This window comes from Primulina huaijiensis, chromosome 10, assembly GCF_012295235.1.
Source record: "Primulina huaijiensis isolate GDHJ02 chromosome 10, ASM1229523v2, whole genome shotgun sequence".
Lineage (NCBI taxonomy): Eukaryota > Viridiplantae > Streptophyta > Magnoliopsida > Lamiales > Gesneriaceae > Primulina > Primulina huaijiensis.
The window spans coordinates 2,539,932-2,556,151 of NC_133315.1; the positions used below are offsets into that span (position 1 = coordinate 2,539,932).

The 16,220-nt window shown below is 32.3% G+C and overlaps 1 protein-coding gene across 2 annotated transcripts in view; it reads left to right on the plus strand.

Moving 5' to 3' along the window:
- The first annotated feature begins 2,575 nt into the window (after positions 1-2,575).
- The window catches only part of LOC140986218 (15-cis-phytoene desaturase, chloroplastic/chromoplastic), a 17,579-nt gene continuing 3,934 nt past the window's right edge, over positions 2,576-16,220 (plus strand). The window contains exons 1-12 of one of the 2 annotated variants that reach the window (XM_073454294.1): positions 2,576-2,913; positions 3,884-4,166; positions 4,257-4,389; positions 4,704-4,792; positions 4,884-4,941; positions 5,284-5,439; positions 10,434-10,582; positions 10,689-10,808; positions 11,523-11,736; positions 11,831-11,933; positions 12,304-12,351; positions 12,556-12,601. In XM_073454294.1, coding sequence (XP_073310395.1) covers positions 3,951-4,166; positions 4,257-4,389; positions 4,704-4,792; positions 4,884-4,941; positions 5,284-5,439; positions 10,434-10,582; positions 10,689-10,808; positions 11,523-11,736; positions 11,831-11,933; positions 12,304-12,351; positions 12,556-12,601 — 1,332 coding nt within the window. In that variant the 5' untranslated portion in view covers positions 2,576-2,913; positions 3,884-3,950. The remainder of the gene's footprint in view (positions 2,914-3,883; positions 4,167-4,256; positions 4,390-4,703; positions 4,793-4,883; positions 4,942-5,283; positions 5,440-10,433; positions 10,583-10,688; positions 10,809-11,522; positions 11,737-11,830; positions 11,934-12,303; positions 12,352-12,555; positions 12,602-16,220) is intronic. The other variant, XM_073454295.1, reaches the window with a different exon arrangement.

Sequence of the window (16,220 nt, forward strand, 5' to 3'; positions counted from 1 at the left end):
AACGTAGTTTGTCAACATATGTTTGATTTAGCTTGATGGTCTTTCAACGATAGTCTTTTCAGTTCAGTTCAATAATATTTCTGGATTATTTACATTTATGAATTTTAATTAAGTCAAATCAGTTTAGTTTGTAATCATCAAAACTTTAATTCAAATTTTATCTTAACAAAGTTGTTTTTTAAAAAAATTACCAAGTAACAATTCAGAGCTCTTAAGCTTTAAACACTTTATAATGTTCCGTCTAAATAAAATATGATAAAATATTTTGGTAATGTTTTAATAAACTTATTAATTTTGTTTATGTTCTTGCAATGACCAAATTTCCATCACTTTCTTATTTCAACTAGGGGTGTAAACGAATCGAATCGAGTTGAATATGATGAAAATTTGAAGGCTCGAATTCATCTCGAATTAGTTATATTCGAGTTCTTTCGTTGTTCGAAAATTTTAAAAATTTTGGCTCGAATTCGGTTTGAATTAAAGCTCGAGTTCCTATTCGGCTCGAAAGATTCAAACATGTTAGCAAACTATTACTCGAAAATAAGTACTCGAAAAGCTCGAAACTTATTCATTTAATATAAAATTATATTATATTAATAAAATATTAAGGTTACTGAGCGATTCATGAACTATCAAATAAAATAATTTGGCTCGAGTTCGATTCAAAAAAAGTTGAACATATTCGAGTTTGACTAGAATTCGATAAGCTCGAATACAAATCAAATATTTTTCGAGTCTGTTCGAAAAACTCATGAACCAACTCGATTTGTTTCATGTTTTTTGTCATCTCAGCAAACCTCCCACCTTCTCTTTCTTCAACATTTGTAGCCCTGTCCACATTCAGCAACAACTATTTTCTGTGTCTTTCCTTTTTTATCCACAAATTTATGATTTCTATGTGACTCGTTCACGAAGAATATAGGAGGAAAATGAGATTGTTGAGGCTGTGGCTGTGGTTGACAGGAGAATTGGGATTTTTGTTATTTTGAATTGGATTTTTGTTGTTGGAATTTAAAAGGTTAAAATTTGTTATTTCAATGCACAATTTAGATGACTGATAAACTATCATACAGTTATTGGGTGATAATTCATCATAGCACTTTGGTAAAACAAAACAAATTTTGTGAGATTGTCAGGTTACTTTTGTAAAACAGATTTTTGACATTCGCGAGAATATTATTTTCTATTGTATATAAGAATCAGGTCGACTTATCTCATAGTCTATTACGTGAAAATTGTCTACAGATCAGGGCTCCATGTGAACACTATAATATGACTATATAATGAACAAAACCATGGTGATTGTAAAAAAAAAAAAAAATGGTGTGAGGGCGCTTTTAATGACTTTTTACCCCTATAGCATGTAGTAATTATAATTTGACTTTTAGATGATAGTATTTCAAGTTTAATTAATATGTTACCCTACCCTACTCTATACATAATTTGAATAAAAAAAGTTAGTATGCTATTGTTTTTATTTTAGAAATAGTTTAAAACGACCGCAAAAAACTTTAAAAACAAACAAAAATTACAAATTGTTTCGGTGTAGTTTTCAACAATCAAAATTACAAATTGTTTCAATATAACTCTCAAGAGTAGGTCTCTTGTGAGACGGTCTCACGAATCTTTATCTGTGAGACGGGTCAACCTTACCGATATTCACAATAAAAAGTAATACTCTTAGCATAAAAAGTAATACTTTTTCATGGATGACCAAAATAAGAGATTTGTCTCACAAAATATGACCCTTGATACCTTCTCTAACAAGTTTTTGTCAACTTTCAAAATAATTTCTAAGTTTTTACAAAAATTATATTTTAAAAAGTCTATAGTCACTCACACCTTGTGTGTATGAGCGAAAGCGAGCCAATGTATTTATGAACAGTTTGGTCAAAATTCGACTCAAGTTTCATTTGACTTAGCTTGAGTCAAGTTAAGTTTTAATTATTTCTACTCCATTAGCTCCTGAGCTACCCAAATAACTACATATATTTTTTAAATTTAGAGGATATAAAATTTCAGGGATATTTTTTTGTCTATATATACATGAAATTTAAACCTCGAGACATTTTTATCAATATGCTAAGAAGACTTTCGATCTTTTTGAGGAGGAGCTCGGCTCGAGTGCCTCCACTCATACGCGAGTCGATCTCAACTTGAAACTGATTATTATATCGAGTTTGAGTTCGAATTCAAATGCAAATAGACATGATTTAAATCGAGACGAACATGAATAGCATGATACTCGACTAGACCCCATACTTGTGTGCATTTATGCTATTAATAATTAAGTTTGGGTTATGATAGATTCAGCACATTGAAAACTTTAACCCAATGAATTAATTTTTCATAGCACAATAAATAAATCTAATACATGTTTAAAAGTTCGAATAAATTTTTTTGGATATTAATAAATGCCAAATTCGATTGAAAATTTGTGAATAATCTCCAATTTTAATCTAAAATAAACAAGATATAATGTCTTTTTGTATAATTTTCCAACTTAAAAAATAAACTCACCCTCTGAAATCTTGAAGTATATAAATTGCATAATAAGTTGAGGCTAAAGTCCAAATTTGAGACGAAATCGGGTTCGAAAGAAAATGGTAAGAGAAGCTTGGATGGATAGAATATTCCTAGCCATAGCAAACTGTCTCCACAGCAGAAGAAGCCAAGGCGTCCCACCATTTGCAACCTGACAAACCAATACCAAACGGCCAAATTCATTATTTTATTGCCAATGTTGTTGATTTTGGCCAACTCGGTGACACCCTTTTCATAGTGCCACACCACCTCCTTGCGTTTTACTTGTAATAATAGTAGTAATACTTCTAATATAGGTTTGGTCTTGAAGACAACAACAAAGCTGAATTGAGAGTTTTCTTGCCTGCCCATCACTTGGATTGCTCAAAGGTAACTGCTTTTTCTTGATTTCTTGGAAGCTGAGATGACTCTGGTCACGAGTAGCCGTTATTTGGTGATTTTCTGCTTTATCCGGTCTTTCGATTTTATTAAACAAAGGCAAAACTGATTTATCATAGGTGTTCTTGTATACCCTTTACTTAATTTGTTTGTTGGTAGCTTCTCTTTCCAGTATTTCGAATTTCTTTTGTTATGATTTTTTCGTGAAAATCGAACCATTTGATGATTTATTGCCTCCTTTTAGATAGGGCCAGTGGTGAAAGTTTGTTTCTTCTTTCTTTTTCCTTATGATGACTTTTGCAGTATTCTAGCACTGCTGTGGCTACAAATGAAAGTAGAAGCTCTGTGTGCGTGTGTTTTCTTTTTCTTTTGTTCATGAATTGCAACAAATTAGAATTTATTCTCGATGCTGCGGCCTCATTAATAAAATCATGCTTTTGGACTGAAAGCTGGATGGTTATAACCCCTTTGCGAATATGACTTGCCAAGGGTGAACAAATGCTGGAAGCAAGTTGATCCATTGTCGGAATAGCTAAAGTTGCTATTTTGCAATCTGCCATTTCATTTCATTGGTTTTTCTTGGAGGAGTTGTTTTTCATTATAATTCATTTGCTAGTTTTTATAATATTATGATTATTTCTACCTCCCAGAGCTTTATCATAGTTAAAAAAAATCCAACTATATTTAAATGTTATATTTGCTCATCTTGAGGTTTGTAAAAAACAGCAAATAAATTCAATAACTTCTAAATTTACAAACACCACCATTAAGTTTGTATTTATCTTATTTTACAATCTTAGGTTTGTGTTCATCTTACGTTTTTAGTGGGTTTGAATGTAAGATTTAAATTTAGTTGAGTTTTTTGGTTAATATCTTGGGGGAGGTTATATATAATTAACCCTTATTTTTTTTCTTGAAATTGTTTATATGGCTTCTAACAATGCAATGCCACACTTTATAGTGGCAAAGTGCAGGTTCTATTGAACTGTGACTGCAGTTACCTGGAAGTAAATTTTTATATCTGGAGAATGGCCCAATTTGGACACGTTTCTGCTGTGAACTTGAGTGGACAAAACACTATAGTCAACAAATGGAGCACACAGTCATCTTGGAGATGTGGCTGCAAAGTTGGGCGGTTAAATAGCATATCCTTTGCTGGCAGTGACGCAATGGGTCATAAATTGAGGATACCTGCTGCACATACTCTAACGAGAACTTTTAATTGGGATGCAATCCCTTTGAAAGTATGTTCTGCAATAGCTGCTGATGACATTTATGATTCTCTTGTTAATTTCAAGATGGAGAATTACATCAAATCTATGTTTGTTGAGTAGGTTGTTTGCATCGATTATCCGAGACCGGAGCTTGAAAATACAGTCAACTATTTGGAAGCTGCTTACTTATCTTCTTCATTTCGTAATTCTCCTCGTCCAAACAAGCCATTGGAGGTGGTGATTGCTGGTGCAGGTCGGGATATTGTTTCTCAATGTTCAAATTTGTTTTCTCTATTAACAAGTTATAAATCTTAGTTTGTTGTATTCCTTTTGCCATTAATGAATAATTGTAGTTTATGCTTTTCTTAACTTAGCTTTTAGATTCTCTTTCATATTTCTTTGAAAGCCACATTATACATCTTGTTCGATAATTCATGCGCTCAAATTATTGTCTGACTATCTGTAAGATAACATTCTGAAAGTAACTTAGTTTTTATGAATGCCCAAAATAAGCATATCCAGTTTTCAGTTTTCTCATCAATTTTATGAGCTATTTTTCCCATATAGGTCTAGCTGGTTTGTCCACTGCAAAGTATTTGGCAGATGCAGGTCATAAACCGATATTGTTGGAAGCCAGAGATGTCTTGGGAGGAAAGGTTTATTTTGTTGTACAGAATTTTATGTTATGCTTGAACTTTTCCCTTCTTTGAACATCCCTTTTCTAATTGTTATTCCATCTCTACCCAGGTGGCTGCCTGGAAAGATGACGAGGGGGACTGGTATGAAACTGGGCTACACATATTCTGTAAGTTTATGTTTTTCAATGTGGACTTCATAAATTCTGGACTTAGGAGTTAGTTGTAATGGCTGACTTGGTGCATTTGACATCCAAAATATCCATATGGCATCTTCTTTTAACTCATAAACTTGAAACTGCTTTCTTTCGGTTCTGCCAATGTTTTTTTTAACGGATCTGCCAAAGTCGATGTCGAATGCTTTATTTTTCTAATATGTGACATTTTTGTGGAAACATTCTCCCAATGTTAATCTTTAATTCCATATTTTTCTAGTGGCTTCATAGCTCTTACGAATGAATGCCATTATGCAACAAATGGCAGCTCTTTTTGATGCTTGGTTTTTCTTTAAGTTGGGGCATATCCGAATATTCAGAACCTGTTTGGAGAGCTGGGCATCAATGATCGATTGCAATGGAAGGAGCATTCCATGATATTTGCAATGCCAAACAAGCCAGGAGAATTTAGCCGATTTGATTTTCCTAAAGTTTTACCTGCACCATTAAATGGTAAGCTATTTAGTTTCTGTTACTAGAAAAGTACGAGCAACTAAATTGCTGGAAATATTAGTACGAAATTTTGATAATATTTAAATGAGTTAAAATATGACTAATAGCATTTATTAATTGAAATAAACCAAACCACAAAATCAAAAATCATGACCATAGACGCCGACGGTATATGAATCGGAGAAGTTATCTTATCCACATGACACACTTTTCAATATACTTCTTGGTTGATTTTGATAACTCAACAACTCTTTGTCGTAGTTTGTTATAATATACATATAATCATTTTGGTATACTCAGCAAGTATATGATCATGTTTAACATCTATTATGTTATTTAAAATCCTCAGCTGGGATATGACATGTTCGTAGTTTACTTCCCTATCAGGACTTTTTTTGGTTTTCTACATTGTTTTTATCCAGTAATCTTTTTTTCCAAATATTTATTTTATTGTTGAATGATTTTTCAGTTTTTGACAATCATCAACTATAAATCATAAGAATAAATGTTGTTTTTAGTCGTGATTGGTTTTTACTTGTGACTAATTAAAAGTATGTATAACTTATATATTCTTCAACAACATAACCAATGAATGGTGCTGTAATTTCTTTAAACATCGTGATATTTGTAATATCATTTTTATATATTTAGTATCAATATTATCAACATATAGCTATAAGTTTAGTAAATTTTTAACAATTATTTCTCAATCAGTGTGAGAAAATGACTATATCTTAGAACCGTGTCATCGTTTAATTTGAGGCAAATCAGGAAAGTCATTTCGTTCGTCCTTTTTTAGAAGATTTGGAACAATGATTGCGTGCATCATATCATGAGGATGATATAGTTTCAATCTCATAAACAAAACAAATTTTATTCTATCGAGTTTACATTTTGTTTTATAATATTTTATATATTGTGGAACGACATACAAATTAATTATTGTATTTTTAAAATCTTGAGAAGGACACCGTTATTAAGATATGTATATGAGATATCATTCAAATATATATATCAAAGTATTTGTCTTATTCAATATCTCATCTAATAATACAACTGTTTATATTTCATGAGCATCTTATAATAGACAAAATTAATTTGATGAAATATCGTATAATTCAATTTGAATTTCACTATTCGGCTAAGTGAATTTATTTGACCAGTAGTTCTCTATGTTACCATCATATATCTCATGAATTAGTTTGTTAGCCACTTTAACTAAAAAATAGACAAAAACAACCTCTTAGCCACCTCGAAATCTATCGAGATAATATTGGAAGAAATAAAGTGCAACCAGCTCAATGTCCCAATTTACTAAAAATGCACAAAATTGATCTATTGTGTCCACAAAGCTTTAGAATTGTTCTCATACCATTAAAAATAGAATGATAATTATACAAAATTTTTTTTCATGTATTTCTATTTCTGAATGAAGAATTTTTTCTTTTTGTTTATTCTTTGAGAAATATTGATATTTTATATGGCATCAATATGTTGCAAACCATGAAGTAGCAACATAATCACTATATAACCCTTAAAGGTTTACACATACAATTTTCCAATTTCTTCTTCATTGTGCTGCGTTGAAATTTAAATATGAATCATTCTTGATCTTAATATTTTGCTTTAAATACGCCTTCAAATATATATATGTATATGTTTCATGTCACTTAGTTAGACATAATTTCAAATATCTAAAAAAATGTATTTGAATTATATCATACAGAAATAAGGACATAGTAATACTCAACATTATTTTTTTAACATGTTTTTTTTTTCATCCACTATGTTTGTCATAAATTTTTTGTTCAAAATTTGATTCATTTCTTAACTACATGTATGAAGAACCAATAAATTATATAATTCACAGAAATCATATATTACCCTCTTCGTAGAACATAAGACCCAAAATATGTGGCTTTGATTGGTGTACTCTCATACATATTTTCATATAAACAACAAGACAAATAATAGAATATCAGAAAAATCAATTGCAGCCAACAATACTAAACAAAATGAATTTAAAAAATTCATGACACAAACAACCTCCATAAAAAATGATAACTCAAAGTTCAAAAATAATTTATTTAGTACAATAACAAAGAAATTGAAGTATATACGAGCAACAAAAAGCATAAATCACTCTCAAATTAAATACTAACTCATATTATTCAAAAATTTTCAATATTTTTTTCAAATAAAGAGAAGGCGCCTTATTAACGGCATGGTTTCATAAATATTTTACTTTTTAAAAAAACACACAAAGGAAAAAATGGTGCCTCAAAATCATCATGAAAAATCCTTTAATAAAACCTTAAGAAATAAAAATATAATACGAAGTCACACAATTTTCCTTAAATCAAAGAAAAATATTAGACCGTTGACAAAATATATCTGGCAACAACAAAACATACTTGTGATACAATTAAAATTTAGAATCATGCATAATCATTTAATTAGAACAAAATCGTATGCCAAAAATCTACTTGATATTATCTCTTTTAACAATTTATCCATGTTTGTCGTCCACAAGAGAACTCATAGATCCACTAATTTTTTTAGTCAACCTATTAATTTCACAATAAATAATACTACAAAAATAATATAATCAAGCACATAAAAACTCAAATTCAAATACCTTCAATCAATTTAAATAAAAAATTTTGAATAGAGAATATAATTATGTTGTAAAAATTGTGAATATTGATTTATAGACAGAAGTCTGGAAATACATTTGTCCCAATAAATAAAAAAATATTATCTCTTTATATTATGAGATATAAGCTAAAAACGAAGAAACATTTCATCACTTTTAATATTTTCTAAGTTGCTTCAAACTAAGTAATCTAAGCAAACTGAAAACATGCATTATGTGCTTAAGAATTAACAAAATATCTCAAGGAAAAAAAATTAAAAATAACCATTTTTGTGGGATATATGATTTTGTTTTATATTTTTTTTCGGTGAACAAACAAATCACATAAGGAATCCAAACACAACATGATCAATAAAAACGACATATAACACCAAAACATGTAATGCTATGTTAAAAAACTCATCTCATTGCAAGAACACAAAATGATCAAATGAAGCATATTATTTAGTAATATTTATTTAACAGCATATATAAAAAATTGACTAAATAGCTTAAAAACAGTGTTTGGAATAACTTACATACAAACATTTCTCTCAATCATGTATATCTATTGACACATAAAGAGTTTGAAAATATCTTTATTCTAAATGGGAGAAAGAAGTTTTATATAACCTTAATATTTATTAATAATTTATTTTTATTCAATCCGACTCATCTCCCTTCATCTGCCCGTTATTACCTATCATCAATATGGTAGATATTTTTCATGAATTTGACGGAAATGTATAAATTTAGTAATTAAAATTAAATTTAAAAGTAAATTAAAACAATAATTAGTTTGATTGAGTTAAATACACTATTAATGATCTTATTAAACTAACATAAAAAATGACTTAAGTAACATCATGAACATGACAAATTGTAAAACAAAAAATGGTAAAATGGTAAGGTTACAAATGAAAATCATATATTTAATAGATAATATTTATTTAACATCATATATCGAAAATTGACTAAATAACTTAAATGTTTATATTGAAATCACCTACATACAAATATTTTCTCTCAATCACATATATTTGTTGATACATAATTATTCTTAAAATATCTCTATTGTAAATGGGAAGAAGAGGTTTTATATGACCTTAATATTTTTTAATTATTTAATTTTTTTCAATGTCACTCATCTCCATTCGTCTTCTTATTATTACTTTAATGTTCGTAATATTAATAATTTTTTTAATGTATAACATTATGAGAGTGATTTTCTATTAATTTGATGTCATTGTATAAATTAAAGTAATTAAATTTAAATTTAAAAATAAAAAGTAAATTTTAAATTTAAAAATAAAAGTAAAATTAAAATAATAAATAGCTTGATTGAGTTAAGTGCTCTATTAATAATCGTATTAAACTAACGTAGAAAATAACTTAAAGAACATCATGAACATTATACAAATTATAAAACAAAAAGGGTAAAATAGTAAGTTTACAAAGTGAAATCAAAATAATAATTAATTTAATTGAGTTAAGTACACTATTAATTATCATATTAAACTAATATGAAAAATGACAATAAACAAAACGGTAAAATAGTAAGTTTACAAATAAAAGTCACATATTTATACTAATAAAATAAAATAAAATAGAGTTAGTAATATTAGCAATTTTTTTAAATGTATAACATTATTCATACATTATGATAAATTTATAAGTAAAATCAAAATAATAATTAATTTAATTGAGTTAAGTACACTATTAATTATGATAAATTTATAAGTAAAATCAAAATAATAATTAAATTGATTGAGGTAAGTACACTATTAATTATCATATTAAACTAATATGAAAAATGACAATAAACAAAACGGTAAAATAGTAAGTTTACAAAGTGAAATCAAAATAATAATTAATTTGATTGAGTTAAGTACACTATTAATTAACATATTAAACTAACATAGAAAATTATTTAAAGAACCAAATGAACAAGACAAATTATAAATTATAAAATAAATAATAAATAAAAGGGTAAAAAGGTAAGCTCACAATTCACACTCATATATTTATAATAGTAATAGATTGCAAAAGCTGCTGGGTATGTTTGCATTTAGAAAATTCTTTTTTCTACTATTAGGCTCTTTTGGTTTTGTTTATTCATAGGTTCATGTTATAATATATAGGTTTCATCTAACTACGAATCCTAAAGAATTTTCCTGAAAAATGTTATTAATTTGAAGCACGCTACGAGCTAAAATTAAATGTTAAATAATAAGTGTAATATTCAGAGCTTACAATAACCGAATATGGTCAATAGCTGGTGATTTGACTAATCTACAGCATATTTCTCCCATTATGAGAGTTTTCTCTTCATGTGCTTCACTTTAAATAAAATTGACAGGGATATGGGCCATCTTGAAGAACAATGAAATGCTTACTTGGCCAGAGAAAGTCAAGTTTGCAATTGGGCTTTTGCCGGCCATAGTTGGCGGACAGGCTTATGTTGAGGCTCAAGATGGAATAACTGTTAAAGACTGGATGAGGAAGCAAGTATGTACTTGTTTTGTTCATAATTTGTAATGTAATTCTGATGTGTATATGAATGAATGAACATGGGGATCATTTATANAACATATGTTGTCTCGACCATTGTCAGGGTATCCCAGATCGGGTGACTGAGGAGGTGTTCATAGCCATGTCAAAGGCACTGAACTTCATAAACCCTGATGAACTTTCAATGCAGTGTATTTTGATTGCTTTGAACCGATTTCTGCAGGTGCGACTCTCTTTCTCTCAGTGTTTTGAAAGGTATATTAGATACTATTTACTTTAATCTTGATGTTATAGAATTGTGGTACCTAGATTGTGGTTCATTAGCCACATATAGTGCAAATGATTGGTTGCCTCATAGGGCTTTCACTTGATCTACCACGAGATCTACTCCTGTTAAGCCCATTCTAAAGCAGGTGGGGTCCATCGCATCCAAGGGTTATGGATACGCTGGGAGTAGACGCCTAGGTGTAGCATAGTTTAAAACCGCCTCACAGAACATCAGTGCTGAAAATAATTCAAATTTAACACTCCAGTACTGTCAGCACTCTCTTTTTCATTTTCTTTGAACATCTTCTGGCTCATTAGAAAAGGAGAAAGCAATTGATAGAAGTTTTGAATTTTTCCATGTGTTGTGAACATATGACTGCATTACATTGAAACCTGAAGGTTCGGTTATATTTAGCATAAGCTGCATAGAACCAAGTTTTAGATTTTCTCATAATTGCTTATACAAATGGCATTTGGCTCAACAATCTATGTAGATGACTTCTAATTCACCTAACTGTAGCACGAAGTGAAGCACAATACTGTTGTACTACTAAATTGTTCGATATATTCCAACAAAGGGACATAATTTTGGTTTGAATGTCCTGTTTCCATATGTGATAGTGGAGCAATGACACACTAACATCATATAATTTGTTGATAAAATGAACAGGAGAAGCATGGTTCAAAGATGGCTTTCTTGGATGGAAATCCCCCTGAAAGACTATGTATGCCCGTTGTTGATCATATAGAGTCTCGAGGTGGCCAAGTCATACTTAACTCACGAATACAAAAGATTGAGCTAAACAAAGACGGAAATGTCAAGAACTTTGTACTAAATAATGGAAAATTGATACAAGGAGATGCTTATGTATTTGCAACTCCAGGTAGAGGCTTCATTTCTTTTAGCACATTGCATATATGCCCCTATTATTTGGTTGAGTCTTTCTAAAGATAGCTTATTTAACCTTATTCGACCAGTTGATATCCTGAAGCTTCTTGTTCCTGAGACCTGGAAAGAGATTCCATACTTCAAAAAATTGGAGAAATTAGTCGGAGTTCCAGTTATAAATGTACACATTTGGTTAGTGTTGAATCTTCTTTTCCAACTTCCTTGACGTTGGTACTCTTTGGATGAGATCATGCATATTTATACATGTGTTCCACTAATTATATGCATTTCGATTGAGCTAAGCATATTTAACCTCATTTCTTTATACTTTATTTATAGTCGGTCTTCAATCCAAGTACCTTCTTAATGAACAAACTTGTCAGTTGACTGCTAAAATAATCTCTTTAGCCCCTTGAGGTCTAAATATAACAATTGTGAAATACCACCATCTACAAACCACATGGATGAATAACTTGCAATATTTTTCTTTGACCATGCTTGTTCTTTTTCTTGCATTGTGTGCTGTCTCAGGAGAGTTTACGTGGGTTAACTTCAATTGCAGGTTTGATAGGAAACTGAAGAACACTTATGATCATCTACTTTTCAGCAGGTTTTTGACGTACTCATTTTACAAGTACAAAGTATGAGAAAAATTCGTAAAATCTAAGAATCCTTTTACCTTCTGCATAGTTCAAATTGAACAGCAAAATACCAGCAATTTTTCTCTCCATTCCACTTCAATATTCTTCACCTAACCTTGCGATTTTATGATTCAATGAGGTTCCATATTCATTTCTGTCTGAATTCCATGCAGAAGTCCACTTCTCAGTGTGTACGCGGATATGTCTGTAACTTGTAAGGTAACTTCTTCTTTACAAAAGGATTGTAGCTGCTAAACCTAAATTTATTCTGTCAATCTTTTTCACTTCTACACACAGTTCACTTGAGGATTAGTGTTTTACACATCTGCTTTCTTTCTGCAGAAAGATGTAATCTGTGGTTGGAAGAGAAATCAGATTCTTCATATTATTAAACATACAATATGCATGGGATATATATAACAAAAGAAATAACCGATGAAACCAGTCCCGAGGAGACTGTATAAGGCCGTCTAGAGATTTTTTTAACTTGCACGCTTTGTGTTTCTCTTTTTGCCACAAATCCTGGGGGAATATCTGTGTAAACTTCCTCCTCCAACTCTCCATTGAGAAATGCATTTTTAACATCCAGTTGGAATAGTGACCAATCAAGATTGGCGGCAATTGATTGGAGTATCCTGATGGTATTGAGTTTTGCCACATGAGCAAATGTCTCTTGATAATCAGTTTCATATGATCGAGTTACACTTTTTGCAAAGAGTCGTACTTTGCATCGGTCAATGCTCCCATCAACCTTATGTTTACTGTGAAGATCTATTTGCACCCAACTGTTCGTTTCCCAAGGAGAAGTTATGTAATACACCAAGTGTTGTTATTTTCTAGTACATCGAGCTCATCAAAGGCTGCGACCTTCCATTTTGGATCCTTGAAGGCATCCTCAACAGTACCTAGTACCTATGTTTGATCTAAACTGGACACAAATGAACAATACACAGGTGATAATAAATTAAATGAGATAAAGTTACATATCGGGTGTTGTGTACATGTTCTAGTTCCCTTTCGTAAAGGAATAGGTTTATCATCAATTTTAGTAGTACTTTCGTCTTTATTATCTGGAACTGACCTCATGGAAGTGTCATGGGCTGGTTGACTTTGTAGTGGTTCTAGTTGGCTTTCCATTTGGATGACCTTTCTTCTTGAGTAGACTTTGATGTTGTATTTGGGGAACTTGGTTGGGAATTAGGTTCTGGAGTGACATGGATTGGGTCGACAAATGACGTGGAATCCTAGTTTGGAGATTCTTCGGTGTTGTGCTCTCTCTGAATGGACAAATTGGGGTAGAAAGCTTCGTTCTCGAAGAAGGTGACATCGAGGGAGTGATAGAATTTTTGTTGGTTGGGGAGTAACATTTGTAGCCCTTCTGGTTGGGGGAGTACCCGAGAAAAATAAATTTAATGGCTCGAGCTTCAAGTTTCTCACGATTTTGGGAATGAAAATGGACGAAGGCGGGACACCCAAAGATTTTGAGGGGAATAAAGTTAAGGAAATGTGTATGGGGAAAGGATTCAAGGAGGACCTCGATAGGCATTTTGTAGTCGAGGACATGGGAAGACATGCGATTAATGAGATAAGTGGCAGTGAGGACCGCGTCACCCCAAAAAAGGCCAGGGAAATTGTATGTGAATAGGAGAGAGCAAGTAACCTCAAGGAGGTGACAATTTTTGCGTTCAGAAACCCCATTTTGTTGAGGGGTGTCAACAGAAGAACTTTGGTGGACAATGCCATGGTTGGCCAGATAAGTTCCAAAGACCGAATTAAAATAATCACAGGCTCGATCAGTGCGTAAGAGTTGAATTTTAGCGTAAAACTGAGTCTTAATCATGGAATGCAAATGTTAGAATATGGAAGTTGTTTCAGATTTGTCTTTCATTATATATACTCAAAAAACCCGAGTATGATCGTCCATAAATAAAAGGAACCAATGAGTACCCGTCACATTTTTTTATTTTTGATGCTCTCGGATGTCACTGTGGATGAGTGAGAATGGCGTTGATGGTTTGTACGGTTGTGGTTTGAAGGTGCTACATTTGTGCTTGGAAATTTGGCAAGTAACACACTGAAGTAAATATTGTGTTTTATTACAAAATAGAAATGAGTAATTGAAATGAGTAATTTGACTAAGTATAGAAAGTTCGGATAACCTAATCTATAATGCTATAAAATAATATCACTATGTTTATTGGAATTGAAAGCATAACAAGAATTAGGAGAAATTGATCTCGTAGTACTCTGATGTTCAATCATGAAAGAAGGTTCCATCCAGAGGAGAAAAAAGCTAGCACGCAGGTCAGGACTGCCAATCATCTTCCCCGATCCCAGGTCCTGAAAAAAGAGAAAAGTCAGCAGAGAATTGTAGTGCAATGGAGATCATCATTAATCTTGCTAACAAATAATAAATTAACCACAAGATCAGGGACGAAGAGTATAGATTGTATGCAAATAACACGTGAGAGTTGTAGAGCCAACACCAAATATTTTAGAACTAGAACCGTTTGGAATCAGCACAGAACGAGATGTTCTGCATGGCTTGTATGATTTAAAGAGTGAAATACTGCCTGTCATATGATCAGAGGCGCCTGAGTCAACAATCTGTGTAAAGCACAAGGTCTGATTCGAGAACAAGGCGAGGGAAAATTCATCTTGAAGGGCTGCATTACCGGAACTGAGAAGAGATGGAGATGGTGTCAAATTCTGGGCAGAATTCTTCCCAAACAAGCGCTGCAGAACATCGAGTTGCTCTTGGGTGAATGGGTGCTGCGAGCCAGGAGAATCATGCGTTGTAGTAGCAGCTGAATTGGCACGTCGTTCCCTGCTTGGCTTCCAGTTGGCTGGTTTGCCATGATTATGCCAGCAAGTGTCTAGCGTGTGGTTGAGTTTCTTACACTTTTCGCACCAAAGTCGACCATTCCGCATATGCTGATGAGGAGGAGCAGCAGCAGCAGGAGGCAGAGAGCGTGTACTACCATCGGGAATGGTAGAGAATGTAGGTCTGGTAGAAGCAAGGCCAGAACCGTCGATCTGAGGGGAACTAGGGGAGCTAACATCAACTTCCGGCGACTCTCCTCATGTCTGACCTCGGAGAAAGCTGCATGAAGACCAGGCAGTGGCTTTGCAGCCAAGATGCGGCTGTGAACGTCATCAAAATATGGATTGAGTCCAAGCAAAAACTTGAACACCCGTTTGATTTCCACAATTTCCTTGAATTTTGATTCATCAGTAGCACACTTCCAGTAGTGGAATTCGAATAAATCTAGCTGATGCCAGAGTTCGGTGCGAACATCGGAGTATTCTGTGACAGTGTCCTCACCACCCTGGCGAACGTCATGGAGCAAGCCTTTGATGCGGAACAATTCCGAGGTGTTGTCTCGGGCAGAATAGGTATCGCGGATAGCCTCCCATATTTCCTTGGCAGATGTGTAGAGAAGGAAGTTCTCCCTGATATCAGTGAAAGGGGATCGGTTACGGTGACCGGAAGCGCAACGGAAGTTTAAAAATCAATTTTTTTTAAAAAAAAAATTTCGGCCACCAAGTAAATAGTGTGTAGCAAATACAAAAACACAAAATGACATTCATAGTGTGTTAAGAAATGTACCTATCAATCTCAAAGATTGATGTAATGGCTCCAACTAAGGTGTAAACACCTTAGCTCTTCAATGGTAGAAAGTATCTTCAAGCTTCCTTTGAGCACTCCTTGCTCAACTATTAAGCCCACCACCAACTAGGTAGATCCCCTCTTAATTTGCACTAGAAAACTAAGAGGATTTTTCAATGAGAATTGTTTTCTTTCCTCAACACTTGAAGAAGAAAAATGAGAGAAAAA